General features: G+C 45.1%; 1 protein-coding gene across 6 annotated transcripts in view; it reads left to right on the forward strand.

Moving 5' to 3' along the window:
- MYOF (myoferlin) overlaps nucleotides 1-20960 on the forward strand; it is a 170530-nt gene that overhangs the window by 35868 nt on the left and 113702 nt on the right. For all 6 annotated transcript variants that reach the window (XM_021943485.2, XM_021943483.2, XM_021943480.2 and 3 more), the window contains exons 4-5: nucleotides 13506-13614; nucleotides 18197-18284. In XM_021943485.2, coding sequence (XP_021799177.2) covers nucleotides 13506-13614; nucleotides 18197-18284 — 197 coding nt within the window. The remainder of the gene's footprint in view (nucleotides 1-13505; nucleotides 13615-18196; nucleotides 18285-20960) is intronic.

Below are 20960 nucleotides of genomic sequence, written 5' to 3' on the forward strand. Positions count from 1 at the left end.
ATGTCACTCTTGTTCAGTGCCGTGAGACCAGCACTTAGCACAGTGCCTGGCATACGGTAGGCTCTAAATAAATGTGTGTTGGATGAATGAGTGAACAAGTGAGTTTATGATGCTCCTACATGGATGACATTTACCATTTACGAAGCACCTTGCAGCTGTCATGTCAGCTTACTGATAATGGGCCACCAATGTGGAATCTGTCCGCTTCGGCTCTCTGAAACAGCTCCCTAGTTCCAACTTGGGTTTAAGCTGCAAAGGGGTCAGGATACAAAGGTCAGAACACAAGAGAAACAAACCTCTCTCAGAAAGCTCATGCTCTTTTGTAGAGAAATGTGGAACTCAAGGCTGAGCTCACAGGAAGGCAGCAGAGCATGGTATTTGAAAGCTGGGATTCTGGAGCCAGGCAGAAGCCGATTAGAGACCCAGATCTACTGATTACTAGTGGGTGACCTGGGCAAGTTACTTACCCTCTCCAGGCCTCCGAAGTCTCATCCTTAAATAGACTGTAGTTTGGAATTGACTGTAGTTTTGTTATGCTAAGGGATTAGATTTACCCTTCCACCTGACACAACTAAAACAAAATACATGCAACAGTAGTTTTCAGATGTTGGACTTTGCTGGCACAGAACAGTGATCTCTAAGAGATGGGAGACAAATGAGGTAAGCCCTGTGAGGTCCCAGCTTAATGCCTAGAAAGACTCATTTCCATGCTGCAACGCAAGAAAAGGGAACCCAGGCAGATCCTTGTGGTCTCCCAGAGTTGGAGAGGTACAGATGGGAGTCTAGAGACGCCAAGGTTAGTCTAGAGACGCCAAGGTTACTAATGGACCAAGAGGAGAGAAACATACACACACACACACACACACACACACACACAGAGAGAGAGAAGAAAGAAGAAAGAAGAGAGAGGAGAGACAGAGAACACTTCAGAGACTTACAGAGAGTTCCCCTTGAATCTTCAGCTGAGAACTCAGTGAGGAAACTACCTGAGGCAGGACTAGAAAGAGTTTACGTTCCCACCAACCGGGGAAACACTTGTAATTCATAGGGAAGGATTTTGCCTCCATAATGTAGAGAGAAAACAATAGAAACTGACCCAGAAATGGCACACAATCAGTAGACATGGACATAAAACAAGTATTATAATTCCTTAAAAATTTTTTTTAAATGCTTTTAAAAAATTATAATTCTTTAAAAAATTTGTGTGTGTGTGTGTGTGTGTGCGCGCATGTGGTTTTGTTTTGTTTTTGTGAGACAGAGTTGCCCACGCTGGAGTGCAGTGGCATGATCTCAGCTCACTGCAACCTCTGCCTCCGGGTTCAAGTGATTCTCCTGCCTCAGCCTCCAGAGTAGATGGAATTACAGGCACATGCCACCATGCTCAGCTAATTTATGTATTTTTACTAGAGATGGGGTTTCACCATGTTGGCCGGGCTGGTCTCAAACTCCTGGCCTCACGTGATCCGCCCCCTTCAGCCTCCCAAGGTACTGGGATTACAGGCATGGGCCACCATGCCCTGCTGAGTGTTCGAATTCTATTCTATAGATTCAAGAAGGTGGAGAATTACTTGAGCATGTTAGTAGGGACATGGAAGATAATTTAAAATCTTAACTTGAACTACTAGAGATGAAAATTGCAATGTCTGAAATAAAGTGACCTTAATTATCTGTCTCAGAATTTACATTTCTAGTATTCTTTCTGCCCTCCAAATATATGTACTTATGCATGCAAAACCACCATTATATATACTCCCACACCAATGCAGAACAAAGTTAGAAACAGTTTCTGAATATAAATCTCAAGCAAGGCATCTGTTTTGCTGTACTGTTGTAGCAGGACGAGCCGCAGACAAAACCTCTCAGACACCGAGTTGTAGAAGGAAGGGCCTTATTCAGCTGGGAGCATCGGCAAGCTGCTGCCTTAACATCCGAGCTCCCTGAGTGCACAATTTCTGTCCCTTTTAAGGGCTCACAACACTAAAGATTTCACATGAAAGCATTGTGATTGATTTGAGCAAGCAGGGGCTACGTGACAGGGGCTGCATGCACTGGTGGTCAGAGAGAAACAGAACAGGGCAGGGAGTTTCACAGTGTTCTTCTATACAATGTCTGGCATCTATGAATAACATCGGTTTCTAAGTCATGAGTTAGAGAAGAGAGAGGAGACCAGCTCAGAACTTTTCAGTGTCGCTGCTCTAACACGGAACTACAAAGCAATCAGAACGGAGAGTTCTGCCCCAGAATAACATCTGCTTCTGGTTTAGATTTTCGAACAGCCTGAGAAGGTTTAGGCCAGGCAGCCCCAGGCCTGGTTTTGGGCCTAGTGCGGGGCTGCCTGTCTTTGGTTTTACTTCCTTGTTTTTTTCTTAAAACAGGTACTGAGTATAAAACAATATAAAACAATATGAGAGGGTCTCTTTCTTTCCTCATTGTGAGAAGGAGATAACAAAAAGCCTAACAATATACCTAGAAGGAAATGTATTCCAGTTCTTGTGTAAGAGGTGTGGGCATGTGGCCAGCTGTACAATCATGAGATTAGGTAGAATTTTAGTTTTGCTTCTTGTTGTTTGGGCGACTCTTGGCAAATTTCTTAATCTTTATAATGGGAACTGTGGTACTTCCTCAATAAATAGTAGCTCTAGGGCACATTGGATATAATTAAGAAAAAATTACTTCAGTTTCCTGATAAACAACAAAATAGTTAATGTTTTTTTTCTAGGTTTACTGTGTGTCAGGGACTATGCTAAAACTATTTCACTTATAATTGCATTTAATCTTTATAACAACTATGAGTCAGTCAGACAGTCGTATCTTCAACTCACAGATGAGAAAAATGTGGCTGAAAGAGGTTCATTAAATTGTGAAAGGCCACTCAGCTCTTTAAGTGGAAGCATGTGGATTTTACACAGGTATATTAAAATCCTCTTACACAGAGCCCAGACCTTCCAAGGTTTATTCTATATGTGTGTGTGTGTGTGTGTGTGTGTGTGTGTGTGTGTATGTTCAGGTTGAGGGCCAGGGTGCTAAAACTTGAAAGTGAGAGGTTGTTCTGGGGGCTATAGAATTAGAAAAAGCAAAAGACCTAGCTTACATTGTGAAATGTACTAACTCCCGACCGGGCACGGTGGCTTATGCCTATAATCCCAGCACTTTGGGAGGCTGAGGCGGGTGGATCACGGGGTCAGGAGTTCGAGACCGGCCTGGCCAACATGGTCAAACACCCGTCTCTACTAAAAATACAAAAATTAGCCAGGTGTGGTGGCAGGCACCTGTAATCCCAACTACTCGGGAGGCTGAGGCAGGTAGCACAAGACGGAAGTGGAGGTTACGTGAACTGGGACGTAGCCATTGCCTCCAGCCTGGGTGGGTGCGAAAACCCCTAGGCTCAGTGAAGCAAACAAAGATTATCCCGGGGCATGGTGGCAGGCACCTGTAATCCCAGCTACTCCAGAGACTGGGGCAGGAAGGTGCTTGAACCCAGAGAGGCAGAGGGTTGGAAGGTAGGCAGGTTGTGCAAGCTGCACTCCAGTAGTCTGATGACAAATGAGACTCATCTCAAAAAAAAGAAAACAAAAGAATGTACCTGCTAACTCCCTAGAGCCCAGTAAGCCTTTTGAATTGAAAAACCAAAAAAACTGTGTTTGGAATAAAATTAATTTGGTAGGGCAAAGTGTGGTATTGGTCATAAGTTTTTCATTTCCTCGTATATGAAATACCTTGTCTTTAAGCTTTATTACTTTTATTTCTCCTAGTTATAAAACTCATTTCTGACCTTGCCCCATGTAAATATGACAGTGGGAGAAGGTGGTCTGTCTTCTCCTGGAGTTGGTTGGTGAGGAAGGATAAGATAGCCCATGGATTGAAGCAAGTGCTTCTCACTGGAGTAGCTTCGCAGGCTGTTCGAAAATCGGAACCAGAAGCAGATGTTACTCTGGGGCAGAACTCTCAGTTCTGATTTCTTTTTAGTTCGGTGTTAGAGCAGCAACACTGAAAAGTTCTGAGCTCGTCTGGGCTGGCTATCTCTATACAGGGAGAGGCTGAACTGCACTTTTTGGGGAGGCAGATTAAGTAGCTGCTGCAATCCTGCTGGTATCTGTTAAGATCTTGTGATTAAATAAGAAAGGGCCACAGCCCTGGAGAAAGATACCCAGAGAGGCTGAATGAGAAAAGGCATCTCATAAAGGCAAGAGCTGTAATTATGTTCCGATGGCTCTTTGGCGGGTGATCTCTTAGGAGAGGAAGATTTACAACCTGTAAATAATTTCCAAGGTTATTGGACTATCTTCAATGATGTATCAGCTAATTTATTCATGCCACAAATATTTACTAATGCCTACTATGTGTCAGACACAGCTCTAGACACTGTGGGTACTCCATACCTTTTATGGAGCTAACATCTCAGTAGAGGGAACAGATAAATACACATATGACATAACAGATGGTGATAAGTGATATGAAGAAAATAAAGCAGGGTAAAGGAGAGAAAGCAGCAGGGTGAGGTCTGAGTGGTGGTTTAGATAGGGTTGTTGTATGAGGGTTTGTTTTGGGGGATTTCTTTTTTGAGACGGACTCTTGCTCTGTCGACAGGCTGGAGTGCAGTGGCACAATCCCAGCTCACTGCAACCTCTGCCTCCCAGGTTCAAGTGATTTTCCTGCCCCAGCCTCCTGAGTGGCTGGGACTACAGGTGCCAGCTAATTTTTGTATTTTTAGTAGAGATGGGGTTTCACCATGTTGGCCAGGATGGTCTTGATCTCTTGACCTCGTGATCCACCCACCTTGGCCTCCCGAAGTGTTGGGATTACAGGCGTAAGCCACCGTGCCCAGCCTGGGGAATCTTTTATAATGGGTTATGAAGTTTACAAACTTCATTCAGATGCCACTAAATTGGATTTTATGAGAATTCAGCTGCAGCTGACATTTACCTCTGGTCTAACTCTGAAAAGGAAAATTGTTTTCCGAAAGGATTTGTGGTATATGTAGTATTAAGGGTGGGGAAGGGCTATTTAATGAAGGTAAGATAAAGAACTGGCTTTTAGAACTTTGCACAGTGATTACATAGAAATGGATGTGGGTAGTTACAAAGGGTTCTTATCTATTCATTCATGCCCACCTGCCCAGCCCCCAGCTGATTCAGACCAGCTTTCACTGCCAAGGACTAGCCAGGAGCCCTGTCTTCATATGTTTTTTATAGATCTCTTTTTCTAGCATAGTGTCTGAAATAATAATACAAGGTGACTGTTAAGCCCTTGCCATATCATTCTTTTAATCCCTGCAACAATACCATTAAGTAGGACCTGTCATTATCCCCATTTTACAGTTGAGGAAACTGAAGCCCGGAGAAGTTAACCTGTACACAGCCTGAGCCTGAATTAGTCGGGTCTGTCTGCCTGCACGTTCCTAGTCATTAGGCAAAACTATCTCTCCTTATCTTAAAAGGTTCAAGTGCATGAATTCGTGAATAAATGGATGGATGGATGGATGGATGGATGGATGGATGGATGGATGGATGGATGGGTGGATGAAAAAACTACTACTTTGATTCTAACGGTTGAGGGAATTAGCTGGAGACAGCATCAGAACTCCACTGAACTATCAGAGCAGGCAGGCAGGCAGGCAGGCAGGCACAGAATTGGTCAGGTGAAAATAAAATAGCAGGTGACCATCTATTTAAGAAAAAATATTCAGGATCTCCTCCATGCCAGAGGAGTTAAGCCTGCTCCTCGCAGCCACAGACTCTGGCCTCAATGCCTCACTGACCCAGAGGGCTTTGGTGAGGAGACCTGGGTTTCCACTCAGCCCTTTGCGGTAGTTACAGTGATATCATTGTGGCCAGAGTGGCAGAGGTGAGAGGGGCTGGGAAAAAGAGCGCAGTAGATGCTGGCCACAAAAACCGCTCAAATCCTGCCACAGCCTTCAGGCTATGTCAGTGATTCCAAAACCAGGGCGTGGAGTGAGCTAAAAGTAGAGGCGAGACTTGTGCCAGCCAGGTTTGGGAATCACGGTTAAAGATCAGGGCTTCTACCTTTTAAAAAGCCACACCCGCTTTCGATGAACGGGAAAGGAGCCCCAAGGTTCTCCGGCAATCCTGGCCTGGAGTCAGGAGCGGAAGTTCCCGGGGGGAGCGCAGGTCACTAGGCCTGCCCAGGAGGTTTTCATGGAGTTTGCCTGCTACAGTTTGTTCTATTAAAAAATTGGACGATGCCTGGTTCTCCAAAGTGAGCCTGGATTCCCATGCTGAATGTTTTTAAAACCACTCACGTCCCTCTCTCCCCAGATCCCGCGTTGCCTGCTGCCTTCCCTACCCCCAGCCCTCCACCTCCTCCACTTTACTCCCACAGCCTTTGGGAGTTACTGTCTAGACCATTGTTTCTCGGATTTCCTGGGTATAAGAATTACCTAAAGGAAAAAGTCGAACTCAGGGACTTGGGAATCTGCAGACGCCCTGGTGAGGGACGTCTGGGGAAGCACATTCTGAGAAATGTTTTGGGAGACGATGCGGAGGCCGAGTGAGGGTGGGTGGGCGAGTGCAAGTGGAGGGGTGAACTGAGGCGCAGCCCTTTGCGGGGATTTTACCTTAGCAAGGGCTTCCTGTGATATGAGCTGCTGCCATGGGTGTTTTCAGAAAGAATTATTCAGTGACACCTGGTACAGTATGGGCAGGAAGGCTTCATTCAGGACTGAGTTAGGTCAAGTGACCCCTGCAACGGGGACTCGTGGGAGGGAGGAGAGATGGGGTGCTTCTCAGACACAGCATGGGCAAGTAGGAATTGGTAGCCAAGGAGCAGTGTGGAGGTCAGTGGATGGAACATTCCTAAGCGGAAATGTCACGGTCAGGGGGATTCTGGCTAACCCAACCTAACAGGATTCTTGCTGAGGACATCACGTGGGGGATGGCAGAGAATGAGAAACCCGATCAGATATGGAGGGTGATCACATCTCCAGGATGGGGGTTGTTTGCTAGACTGGCTGAGTAGGATTCTCTGCTAACACTGGATTTCATAAGAAAGCACTAGGCAGGCCTAGGAGGAGGCTCAGGAACTCCACTCAAGTTTGGCCAAGCGAAGACTCTTGGGTCAGCTGACACGGCCTCTCCCACCAGTCTGGTTCACAGGGGGCATGCTTGGTTCTCCTGCCTTTTGGCTGGGGATCAGGGCAGGAGCTTGACAGATACTGGCCCAGAAGAGGCAGAAGTGTAGGGGAGGGAGACGGGGCCCACCCTTGGAACCCCAGGGCCATAGGCCTGCCAAAATGACAAGGCACGGCCAGCTGAGAGCCCACTGCTTTGAGGGTGGGGAAGTCAGCCTCTTTTTAGGTTTCCTACAGGGGACCTAGGAGCAGCTTGGAATCGTGTTTGTCCCCAGTCCAGTTGGGATTGCTGTTCCTGCTCAGAGGTCGGGAAGTTGAGACCGAGCTGCGATCTCTAGAGGCAGAAACAGTGCAACATGTGATTTATTTCTCAGCCTCCAACACATTTTTTCCTTCATGAAGGAATTTCCAAGTTACTCCTCCTCCAGAAATCATGTGGGCTGTGTCTCTGTGCAGAGAGGAACAACTTGGTGTACGTGAGCTCCCCGGAGGAAGAGTCAGCCGGCAAAGCCCTTACTCACTCCAGAGGCATGCGGCCCTTCACATTTGCGCCCATGCTAAAGGGGAGAACATTTTCCATTTCTCTTTTGTAAACAAACTATACTCTATTTTAAGAAGATGGAGGGAAAGAAAAACAGTTTAAGTGGCTCTTAACCAATACTTGCAAGACTAAGTTGACTGGTTTACAATTAAACTCTTTTATTCCCGCAATCATAACATCTTATTTTCAAGTAGTTGCTCCCATTGCGTAATATTTGATGTCACATAGAGACTTGATGCCAAACTCTGTGACATTCGTGGGCTGAAAGACAAAGAAGCATGACTGGCTTTTTCTTCACTTTGAAGACATCTGCAGTTTGTTAATTCCACAAGGAAAGCTGGAGGGCCAGAGGACGTCGAGATTCTTTCACTATAAAATTTCCTTTTGAGACAGTAGTCCTTCTGTTTTAGTGTTGGTTGGAGTTCATGGGGAGACTTACTTTTCCATGAACGTATAGAGCAAAGCTTCCCCATCACTGTCACACTATAATATTCTAGCATTTTCATAACATTAGTAATAGAAAAGAAAAAAGGCTCTTGGTTTAGTGTCACCTCCTTTAAAGGAAATTGGCTTATGGTTAGACCAAACTGTTCTTATCCTCTGTGTAAGAGGCCAAGTCATCATTTCCCAGTTTTTCACAGTATTTTGTATCCAGGCCACGTCATAGAAAATAGGCCTGGCCAGGAGCGCTCTGGGAGTCACTGCAGAGCTCAGACTTATCCATGGGACATGTTTTCTTCAATTCACAATGAAAACTCCTAGAAGTTCTGTTTGAATTTTTCCTGAAGTCAACCTGTTGTAAAAATATCTTTGGGATTCAAGGCTTTCCAGGCCTTCATCTAAACACACTATCTTTACTTCAGGAAAAAAAAAATAATAATAAATCCTTTTCTGTGTCCCCCCTACAAAAGCATCAGAATTTTAGGAGAAAGCAAATCTTTCTTTCCAAATAGGATATGAAACTAAAGGTTTCTAAAATAAGGAATTGAGGTTAGGCTTTATAATTGGTTTCTGTTATTTTACTCCATTCCTGGTCAATGACCTGTTACTACCCTCTCTGGGGGAAGAGAAACTAGCAGTTATTGGTTGGGTCAGAATGGAGGTTGTAAAACCACTCAAGGCCATAAAGGGTCAGCAGACAGGCTTTGTGTTTTAGGCAAGCCTGTTCTTTCCAGTTAACCATCAGCCTCACTATTCCCTATCCCTTGTATTACGTAGCACACACTGCATTCCACATTTCTGTTATTGGATTGGCCTAACCTTCTCTCCTGACACTCTGTGTGAATTCTAGTTTGATTCATGACATTATAAGATAATCTCTTTGAAGGCAGAAACCCTGCCTAGCATTCTGGATGGTCTAACATGGACATGTTCTAAGAGATTTTTTTTCCTCTAAATTAGAGATCAGGACTTTAAAAAAAAAGAGAGAGAGAAAAAATTTATTATTATTATTATTTGAGACAAGGTCTTGCTCGGTTGCCCAGGCTGAAATGCAGTAGCATATTGATGACTCACTCGGCCTCCCAAGTAGCTGAGGCTACTGGTGTGAGCCACCACACCCAGCTAATTTTTCATTTTTTGTGTGTGTGCCCAGGCTGGTCTGGAACTTCTTGGACTCAAGTTATCCTCCTACCTCAGCTTCCTGAAGTGGTGAGATGACAGGTGTGAGCCACCACACCTGGCCAGAAAAGAAATATTTAACATTAGATGGTTTCCCATAGACATATATAGAAAGCATCACATATACAAGCCTAGTAGCAGACTGTTAGAGCTGGAAAGCATTTGAGAAATTTTTTGCTTCAATCCACTTGTTTGCAAATAACGAAGAGTTGGGTGACTTAGCCAAGCACTTTAAGAAAGTTGGGACAGAGTTAGGAATAGAACAGGAGTTGTTTTCAACCTGGGCAGTTTTGCCCTCCAGGGAACAACTGGCAATGTGCCTCGAAGTTTTCGATGATCACAAATGGTATCTAGCTGAACAGTATAGCCTCCCATAAAAAAAAAATTAATGGGTTCAAAATGTCAGTAGTGCTGAGGTCAAGACACACTGGTCCAACACCAGGCTGGCCCTCTTTCTCCTTCAGCATAGTCCCAGCATGTTGCACTGTTTGTTCTAAGATTTATTTATTGATGACAGAGATTCAGGTCATTTTGACTTTAGCAGAAGCAAATCGGTAGATGTTCAAGTGTGCAGTGTTGCTGTCTCAGTCCTAGGGTTGGGCTATGAATTATAGAATTGCAAGGAATGAAGTCCAGTTTCTTTCCACATCTTTCATCGCATTTAGACATTTAATACCAGTTGGATGACTTTTAAACCTGAAGTTTTTACGTTTTGATTTTCTTGAAAACTCAATTAGCTGATTTCATGACTTAAAAACCATGGAAATAAATTCTCCTTAATACTCATGCTGTGTGGCTGAGAGAGATGTGGAAGAGATTTTAGGGGCTTTCACCTTGTTTGGAGGCTCATCTGTTTTGTCTGGTGAAGATGGAGTAATGGGTGTCCTCGGTATGTCACGGGAATAAATATCTAAGTAAGGAGAAAAAATATACTCCTGTAAAAAAGCCTGAAAAACATACTGATCTAAAAACATACTCTGTAAAATTCCCATCCAATCTTTTTTTCTGTTAATGTAAAACATAGTTTTATTTTAAAAATTTCCTTAAAAGATAATAGTTTTGAGAAAAAATAATAACAATAAATTATGGTTTTGTAACATGTAAACATTAAATGTATGACAGCAACAGGAAAAACAGCAACAACAATAAAACAGGAGAAAATTTCCACCAATTCTCAGCATTGACTGGGAGAATTAATTTCTTTATTGACCAAAAAGGGCTGAAAAGTTCACTATTATCCCTCTGGAGGCAAAAATTTTCTTTTCCACTGCCAACTACGGCGGACTCTTTTTTTTTTTTTTTTTTTTTTTTGAGACAGGGTCTTGCTCTGTCACCCAGGCTGGAGTGCAGTGGCCTGATCTTGGCTCACTGTGACCTCTGCCTCACGGGTTCAAGTGATTCTCCTACCTCAGCCTCCCAAGTAGCTGGAATTACAGGCGTGCACCACCACACCTGGCTAATTTGTTGTATTTTTAGTAGATATGGGGTTTCACCATGTTGGCCAGGCTGGTTTTGAACTCCTGGCCTCAAGTGATCCACCCACCTTGGCCTCCCCAAGTGCTAGGATTACAGGCATGAGCCACTGCAACTGACCCCAACTACAAATTCTGCTTGTGATATTAGAAGGGATGAGAGTCCATCACAGTTGTTGAGCATCTTGTGTGGTGTTCTTTACAAGAAAGTGCACTCTTCCAAGAAGACATCATGTGCAAAGCACTCCTATCATTGGGTAAATTGGGCGAAACAGGGTGCTATAGCAATTTCCTGGTCTTGTGCAATATCCTATTCATAGAACGCAAAGACACTTATTAATATTGCCAAATCTCTGGACCTATATGGTTGAGTTACAGACCCTAGCATTAAAATCTAATCCTATTTCTGAAGACTGAAGAGGACTGGGGAGAATAATACAGATACTGCTAACATCTATCACTTCAAAAATGATGTGCCCATGTTGCCATGTGGCGTCCCCGGAGCACTTCTGAGAAACAACTTTTACCTTCTGATTTTTAAAGAAACTGTATTATATTTTAAAATAAAATGAATTCTTTTTCCACAAGATGAATTTTCCTGATTATTGTGTTTGTCCAAAAGCCCAGAGTTACGTGGAAATGTTCAATTGCAGTTTCCTCACCCCAGATGTTTTGGCATAAGGAATCTCTGCTATCACTTTAAGGACCCAATGTTTAGCTTTCTATTTTTATGCTAATGATTTTCTATTCTATCTGCTAGTGTAAGTCAGTGCCAATGTAGACAGGATATAAGTAAGTAACAGTTAAAAATTCTAAATATTGGGCCGGGCACAGTGGCTCACACCTGTAATCCCAGAACTTTGGGAGGCTAAGGCGGGTGGATCACCTGAGATTGGAAGTTCTAGACCAGCCTAACCAACATGGAGAAACCCCATCTCTACTAAAAATATACAAAATGAGCCAGGTGTGGTGGCACATGCCTGTAATCCCAGCTACTCGGGAGGCTGAGGCAGGAGAGTTGCTTGAACCCAGGAGGTGGAGGTTGCGGTGAGCCGAGATCGCTCCATTGTACTCCAGCCTGGTCAATAAGAACGAAACTCCGTCTCAGTGAAGAAAATAAATAAAACATTCTAAATATTTCTTCTGTCCTTTATCAGGATACATACTGAAAACACGTGACTCTCTGCCTTTCTGATTGCATTTCACACAAGGAACTTCCTCGGTTTACCTACTCTCATTCATGTTTCATGTTATAACCCCAATTTACAGGCTATTTTTCACAGGTTACATTTTTATATAGACTGGGGAATGTGTGTTCTATAGGTGTTTTTGATCATGTTCCCTAACTATAAAAATGTTTTGAGTATTAATTCTCAATATATGTAGACTTACTTATTCTTTCCTTCATTCAGGAACCTGTTGTTAAGTATCTACTATGTTCTGGTACTGTGTTAGAGTAGTGAATAAAACAGGCAGCAATCCCTGCGTCGAGGGGGCTTTCCTCGTGAGCAGAGACACGAGGGTACTTCTGTGCCAATATGTTAGGTACGATAGGAGATAGACAGGTAAGTGGCAGAGGCTGATATTATCCACCAAGTTCTAGGAAGAGAGAAGTACACACACTGAACATTTGAGTGCTGCACCATCATACAGAGGATAGCAAGCTAACCCTATCAGTGAACTAGCAACCTATTTACAACCCTAGAAGGTCTACTTGGGGGATTATTTTCACAGTGGGCAAAGATTTATGGGTCCTTTTACATTTCCATTACAGAGAAATGCCTTCCTCTCTCACTAAATTTTGTCCTACTTTTCTTTCTGGATTCTGGGTGGCGGGGCGCGTGGAGGGGAGGGGGTCGGGCTATATTTAGTCTTTCTTTTTTCTTTTTCTTTTTTTTGAGACAAGGTCTCACTCTGTCGCCCAGCCTGGAGTACAGTGATGCAATCATAGCTCACTACAACCTCAACCTCCTGGGTTCAAGTGAACCTCCCACCTTATTCTCCCATGTAGCTGGGATTACAGGCATGCACCACCACACCCAATTAATTTTTTAATTTTTTGTAGAGATGGGGTCTCATCATCTTGCCCAGGCTGGTCTCAAACTCCTGGACTCAATTGATCCTTCCACCTCAGCCTCCCAAAGTGCTGGGATTACAGGCATGAGCCACTGTGTCTGGCCACTCTATTCAGTCTTCACCTCTTGCCCTTCTATCTCCTCCATGACTGTTGAAATTTCAGGCTGGGAGCGGTGATTCACACCTGTAATCCCAGCACTTTGGGCAGCTGAGGTGGGCAGACCACCTGAGGTCAGGAGTTCGAGACCACCATCCTGGCCAACATGGCGAAAACCCATCTCTATGAAAAATACAAAAATTAGCTGGGCGTGGTGGTGGGCGCCTACAATCCCTGCTATTTGGGAGGCTGAGGCAGGAGAATCACTTGTACCCAGTACATGGAGGCTGCAGTGAGTGGAGATCGCCCCAGGGCACTCCAGCCTGGGTGACACAGCAAGAGTCTGTCTCAAAAAAACAAAAGAAAAGAAAAGAAAAAAGAAAAAAAAAGACAGGAATTTCATAGGCACCAGAGTTTGACTCTTGTAATGGAGAAGCGATGGGAGATATATTTACTGCCAAAATGCCTGCGACACTCATAGCAAAATGGCCCACATCTCACTATAGGTGACTTTAATTATAACAGATGAAGAGGTAGGGGTTGAGAGGTCCTGAGTCAGTGGAAGCCTATCTCCTACTTAGGCTGCTATGTGCTTTCCTGTTTTCCTTGCAGATTAATTGGCACAGCGACCGTAGCCCTGAAGGACCTGACTGGTGACCAGAGCAGATCCCTGCCATACAAGCTGATCTCCCTGCTAAATGAAAGGGGGCAAGATACTGGGGTGAGTGTTTTCTCTCTCATTGAATGGCTTTGAAGTGAGATGATTGAGCAAAATTTCATTAAGAAAAAGGTCTAAAGCCAGGCGAGGTGGCTCACGCCTGCAGGTTATTATATATAACCCACATTTGTGTGGTTATGTATATTCTGTGTATCAGATACTCTTTGAAACATTCTGTAGAAGGCAGTTCATTGATATAACCTTGAAATATGAAGATGGTAATATCATAATCTTTTTTTTTTTTTTTTTTTTTTGAGATGGAGTCTCACTTTGTCACCCAGGCTGGAGTGCGGTGGTGTAATCTCGGCTCACTGCAACCTCTTCCTCCTGGGTTCAAGTGATTCTCCAGCCTCAGCCTCCCAAGTAGCTGGGATTATAGGCAAGTGCCTCCATGCCCAGTTAATTTTTATATTTTTAGTAGAGATGGAGTTTCATCATATTGGTTAGGCTGGTCTCAAACTCCTGACCTCAAGTGATCCTCCCGCCTCGACCTACCAAAGTGCTGGGATTACAGGCATGAGCCACCACGCCTGGTCTCATAATCTTTATTACATTGGGTGTTGGATGTTTTCTGGTCACAGCCTCTCTCAGTAAGTACATCTTGCTGGGTGTAGTGACTCACGCCTGTAATCCCAGCACTTTGGGAGCCTGAGGCGGGCAGATCATGAGGTCAGGAGATCCAGACCATCCTGCCTAACACGGTGAAACCCCGTCTCTACTAAAAATACAAAAAATTAGTCGGGCATGGTGGCATGTGCCTGTAGTCCCAGGGAGGCTGAAGCAGGAGAATCAACGAACCCGGGAGGCCCAGGTTGTAGTGAGCCAAGATCACGCCACTGCACTCCAGCCTGGGCAACAGAGCAAGACTCCGTCTCAAAAAAAATAAAATAAAATAAAAAAATAAGTACATCTTAATATTGTCTGATGCAAGACCAGAATTCTCTTTCTCAAGTGCATGTGCTTTTAAAAAAATGACTCAAGTGTCGCAAGTCCCAGATTTCATATAATTAATAAGAAGCACTCATAAAGATACTGTCCTTGGCCCATAACTTCCAACCCCTTCATTTTTCCAATCAATTTATTTTTCTTGGGAGCCTGGGCAAAGGGAGAAAAATTCACACTAAAAGATGGAGTCCCTGTAGGCAGAGCGAGGCTTCTCAACAGCCACGTGAGAGAATGGCAATTTTGCTGGTCTGGTCTCTAAAACTTACAGGTTTGCCACAAATCAGCATTCTAATCAAAACACACATTCAAAATGTCGGCTATCATCTGTTTACCCAAAACCTAGCTGAGAGAAATGATTCTGAGGCACGATGGTATAAGTCAGTGATTTTTCTGCCTTCTTTTTTTTTAAGCACAGAAGAAAGCATATGTAGACTCCTAGAATGGCAGAACTGTTGTGATTCAATGGAGTGTGTTAGTCCATGAGGCTGGGTAATTTATAAAGAAAAGAGGTTTATTTGGCTCACAGTTCTGCAGGCTGTCCACGCATGGCACTGACATCTGCTTGGCTTCTGGTGAGGCCTCAGGAAGCTTTTACTCGTGCAGGAAGGTGGAGAGGAGGCAGGCATGACACATGGTGAGAAAGGGAGCAAGAGAGAAGAGGGGGAAGGGGCCAGATCCTTTTTAATAACCAGACCTTGCAGTAACTAATAGAATGAGAACTCACTCATTACTACAAGAAAGGTACCAAGCCCTTCATGAGGGATCCACCCCCATGACCCAAACACCTCCCACCAGGGTCCACCTCCACTATGGGAGGTCACATTTCAACATGAGATTTGGAGGCAACGAACATCTAAACCATATCATCGAGTAAAGAAAATGAAGGGCCTCAAGCCCTGCCCCCTGTAATTTCTCTTACCCTTTTGGGGTTCCCTGGAGTACCTCTGGGAATCCCAAGGTTACTAGAATACAGCATGAAAACCGCAGATCAAGGGGGTGGCTGTCTGTGTGTTCTTCTAGGTTTGAAAAGTTTGATTCTTAGATTAAGTTTAGCAACTAAGCCCTTCAGTGCTCCCTGCGTTCAGCCATGAGATGCTGCTTTTATGATTCTTTGTGTGCTGTGAAACTGTGGCTGGGGGCATATTCCTTATCCTGTTCAGTGTCTTCCAGAGCAGTAGTTCCACGTCACAGGGTGTGCCAGTCTATAAGGGAGTATTCACTGATAAATAGAGAAATAGAAAAAAATAGGGCAATATACTGTGTATGTGTGTGTTTACCAGATGTAGGAAAAGTGGCAAATGAAAATATAGGATATGTATTTAAATTCACATAAACAGACCGGGCAAGGTGGCTCACACCTATAATCCCAGCGCTTTGGGAGGCTGAGGCGGGCGGATCACCTGAGGTCAGGAGTTTGAGACCAGCCTGGCCAACATGGTGAAACCCCATCTCTATTTTTAAAAAATACAAAAATTAGCTGGGCGTGGTGGCGCTTGCCTGTAATCCCAGCTACCCAGGAGGCTGAAGCAGGAGAATCACTGGGACCCAGGTGTGAGGTGGAGGCTGCAATAAGCCAAGATTGCGCCATGGTACTCCAGCCTGGGCGACAGAGTGAGACTCTGTCTCAAAAAAAAAAAAAAAAAAAAAAAAAAAAGAATAATTTATCAGTGTAAGTGTCCTAAATATGATGTCCTGTATTTTTTCTGGTTACCTTGCATGTGTGTGCACATGTGTGTGTGTACGTGTGCACCATCCTTATTTGCAAAGGACTCCCTTTATTCTGAGGTTTGTCTCTGCTCATTTTTGGTGTTAAAATGCCTCCCTTTTATAAAATGATTGTGATAATAGATGATAGTTGAGGGCAGGTATTTGGCAAAATACGGTTAGCAACCCAATGTTGATTTCCCCTAGCAATTTTTTTGAAATTCTGTGGGTCCATGAAATTAAAAAGTACTGTATACAGCAAACTCTGCCCTAAAATAATGCTCCAGGTGAGAAATTGATCTCAGCTCTTGTAAGTGGGAGTAACTTTGTCTCTGGTAAGGAACTAGTATGTTTCCTTCTGTTGCTGGTGAAAGCTACATAACGTTTTCAGTTTCCCTTTTTGTTTGGCTCTAGGCATTTTGGAGGTCACAGATTACACAAGAGAAATGGCAATTATATTTAACTTCATGGTCTGCATATTTGTTTCCTCTTTAGCCAGATTCAATTCTCCTTTTTTTATCCTATTTTATGAATCACAATTTTATATACATGTTTTGTTAATCACTTTTTTTTTTGAGACGGAGTCTAGCTCTGTTGCCCAGGCTGCAGCGCAGTGGCACGATCTTGGCTCACTGCAACCTCCGCCTCCCGGGTTCAAGCGATTCTCCGGCCTCAGCCTTCTGAGCAGCTGGGATTACAGGTGCCCACCACCATGCCCAGCTAATTTTTGTATTTTTAGTAGAGATGGTGTTTTACTGTGTTAGTCAGGCTGGTCTCGAACTCCTGATCTCATGATCCACCCGCCTTGGCCTCCCAAAGTACTGGGATTAAAATCGCAAGCCACCATGCCCAGCCTTGCTAGTCACTTAAAGTTCTCTCTCTTTTTTTTTTTAAGACAGAGTCTTGCCGGGCACAGTGGCTCACGCCTGTAATCCCAGTACTTTGGGAGGCTGAGGCGGGCGGATCCAAGGTCAGGAGATAGAGACCAGCCTGGCCAACATGATGAAACCCTGTCTCACTAAAAATACAAAAAATTAGCTGGGCGTGGTGATGCACGCCTGTACTCCCAGCTACTCAGGAGGCTGAGGCAGGAGAATCGTTTGAACCCAGGCGGTGGAGGCTGCAGTGAGCCGAGATTATGCCCTGCACTCCAGCCTGGGCGACACAGTGAGACTGTCTCAAAAAAAAAAAAAAAAAAAAAAAAAAAGACAGAGTCTCGTTCTTTTGCCTAGGCTGGAGTGAAGTGGCATGATCTCAGCTCACCGCAACCTCTGCTGCCTCTGGGTTCAAGCAATTCTTCTGCCTCAGCCTCTGAGTAGCTGGGATTGCAGGTGCCTGCCACCATGCTCAGTTAATTTTTGTATTTTTAGTAGAGATGGGGTTTCGCCATGTTGGCCAGGCTGGTCTCAAACTCCTGACCTCAGGTGATCCACCCGCTTCGGCCTCTCAAAGTGCTAGGATTATAGGCATGAGCCACTGTGCCTGGCCCTAAACTTCTTCTTTAAAGAGAAGCATGAAAATAAATCTCAGCAATTCATAATGAAATAAGCAATGAGCAAACAAATAAATTAATCATTTACAGTGAACCTCTGTAATTGTACTTCTGTGATGGGAGGGCATCTCCAGTCTAGGATGGAGGTGTGTGACAAGTTCACACCTGCTTGTCACAACTTTACTCTGTTGATGAGGTGGCCCCTTAGCAAGGATACACTTGGCAACCTGTGACAGGGAGCTCCTTCCCCACCCGCCTTGGCTCTCAGTGGAAGGATAGGAACAGTCGAGCTTGTGTCCCCCTTCCCCTTTCCAGCCTCGCTTTCCTACTCCCTATCTCTTACCCCTTCCAAGACTTTGGCTCCTGCTGAAGTTGCTTGCATTGAGTCTATAACATGCTGGTGCCCTGCACTGATAATATTTGCAATGAATTATTTCTACCCAGGCCACCATTGACTTGGTGATCGGCTATGATCCGCCTTCTGCTCCACATCCAAATGACCCGAGTGGGCCCAGCGTGCCAGGCATGGGAGGTAAGCTGACCCTTCTGAAGGTCCAGCCACCCCTAAGGGGAGGCTGCTAAAGACACACAGGAGAGTGTCTAGAGAAAGCCTGCCATTGATCACAAGCCTGTAGCTCCCTGCCCACCCAGACAGGGGCCCTGCGAGGCAGGTGGGGCTGCCTAATTGGGACATTGCAATTGTTTACAAAATGCCCTTCAAGGTAGAGGAGAAGGGTGAACCAGCCCTTTACTGAACAACCTCACGGTGAGCACAGAAAGCACACGTGGGCTCCAGCAGAATGTCCCAGGGCTTTGCTTCAGGTTCGTGGCTTCCACCCCATACAGTGTCCCCAGGCTGTTTGGCTCAAGGAATGGCCCCTGTGCTCTCCTCTGTGTGTCTCCTCACCTCCCAAAAGTGCCACCTCTGGTCTCTGCTGTCAGCACCAGTCTCATGGGAGTGGTCTTCGACTGGAGCTTCCTTCTCTTTCTCCCATAATGCTGGCCCCATCTTGTCCCCAAACAGCCCCAGGTCCTCTAAGCAATTGCTTCTCTTCAGCATAACCCACATTGTCCTTGGTCTCTGACATGGATTACCAGTCATTCAGGGCCATCAGGTGCCACTCTAGGGGGGTTTGGGGCTGAGGGCTCAGGGAGGGAGGGCCTACAGGACAATCAGGCCTCTCAGGCAGCTGAGTCTGACCCCCTCTCAGTGTTTTCCCAGGATGATGTGATGCTAAAAGTGTCTCTGTCCCTTCCTCAGCCCTAAGATGCATGACCAAGGGCCCCATCTGTTACCCCAGTCTCAGCATGTGCCCCGGGAAGGGAGGGGCCCCTTATCTCACCACACTCACCTGCTTCCTTGAAACTCTCCCTCCTGGCTGGGCACGGTGGCTCACGCCTATAATCCCAACGCCTTGGGAGGCCGAGGCAGGTGAATCACCTGGTGTCAGGAGTTCGAGACCAGCCTGGCCAACATGGTGAAACCTTGTCTCTAATAAAAATTCAAAAAAAATTAGCCAGGTGTGGTGGCTCCTCGGGGCCCATCTTCTCCTTGCTTCTCTTGGTTCGGAACTTGGCTCTCCGGCCACCCAAGGGTTCACTCTACACCCATAGCAGCACCATCCCTGCCTACCCTGCCCACTCCCACCACACTTCTCATCTTGCTCAGCCTGATCTCAGCCCCTGGCCCTGCTTATGCACCCATTATGAATGTTTTGGCCCATTTTTTGACTAAGTAGTTGTGAGTTTCCAGTGAGGGTTAGCTGGCTTCCTCTTGGTGACAAGACTGAGATGGCCCCAGCACATCAGCAGTATGCTCTGCCCGTCACCCTCTTCCTAGCAGCACCCTGAGCATACTACTTGGCTTTGGACACTCAGCACTGCAGATGCCCTGCAGTGACTCAAGAATATCCATGGCTCCCTTTGCTTCCACAGCAGTGATGACAAAAAACAAAACAAAAAAAACCCACAAAACACAGAGGACACAGGCCAGGACCAATAACACCATAGGGTGCAGAACCGAGTAGTCCTACCCATTTCCCTCGGACCTCCCCTGCCGATGACTGTTGTCACCAGCATTTGTATCTGTGTGGGAAGGGCACTAAGCGCTTTCTGGCCTGCACGAGGCAGCCCTCATTGATGGGCTATCTGGAGTAGCCTCTGAATTGGAAAGATCAGGGCATCTTTCTTCATTCTGTCGTTTCTCCTAAGCTAGACCCTGTTAGTTTTAGGGCTGCTGTCCTAAACTATTGCAAACTGGGTGGCTTAAGCAACAGAAACATTCTCTCGCAGTTCTGGAAATCAGAAGTCTAAAATCAAGACAGGAAATAAACCAAAACTTGGGTTCCTTGTATTTGGATTTCAAACAAAGAAGGTCACCAAGGGTTGGTCTGCAAATGAGCTGTGTCTGCAGGGCAATTTTATTTTTAAGTGCAAGATGACAAAGTGAAATTTCTACACTTGATCTTAGCCAAAAGGCTGAGAAGTGGTATGAAATTTCTTTATTACAGAAAATAAACTGGGCTCTTTGATCTGGAAGTGCTGTCTTTGTTCTATAAAATGAATATTTGCCAGGGCTGGGTCAAGGGTGGCGTTCTGTATGTCGGCTTCCTAATCTGGCTAAGAGAAACTTTCCTTCAGCATTAAAACAAACCAAACCAAACAAAACAAAAACTTCTAATAGCCTCAACTATCTAGATGCTTCAAGGGAAAACATTTGTTTTCCCTAACACAGTGTCTTAGTCTGTTTGCATTGCTATAAAGGAATACCTGAGGCTGGGTAAGATATAAAGAAAAGAAGTTTATTTGGCTGATGGTTCTTCAGACTGTACAAGAAGCATGGTGCCGGCCTGTGCTTCTGGTGAGCGCTTCAGGAAGCTTCCACTCATGGAGGAAGGGGAAGGTGAGCCAGCATCACATGATCAGAGAGGAGGAAAATGAGAGAGGAGGCGAGGGTGCCACTCTCTTTTAAACAACCAGCTCTCAGGTGAACTCATTCATTACTGCAGAGAAGCCACCAAGCCATTCATGAGGGATCCACCCCCATGACCCAAACATCTTCCAGTAGGCCCCACCTCCAACACTCAGGATCAGATTTCAACATGAGATTTGGAGGGGACGAGTATCCAAACTGTATCACATGGTAATTCAGTTCAACTGAGGAAAGGTGTCTTTGAGCACCTACTGGAACCCCCTGCTGGGAAAGACA

This window comes from Papio anubis, chromosome 11 (assembly GCF_008728515.1).
Source record: "Papio anubis isolate 15944 chromosome 11, Panubis1.0, whole genome shotgun sequence".
Taxonomy (NCBI): Eukaryota; Metazoa; Chordata; class Mammalia; order Primates; family Cercopithecidae; genus Papio; species Papio anubis.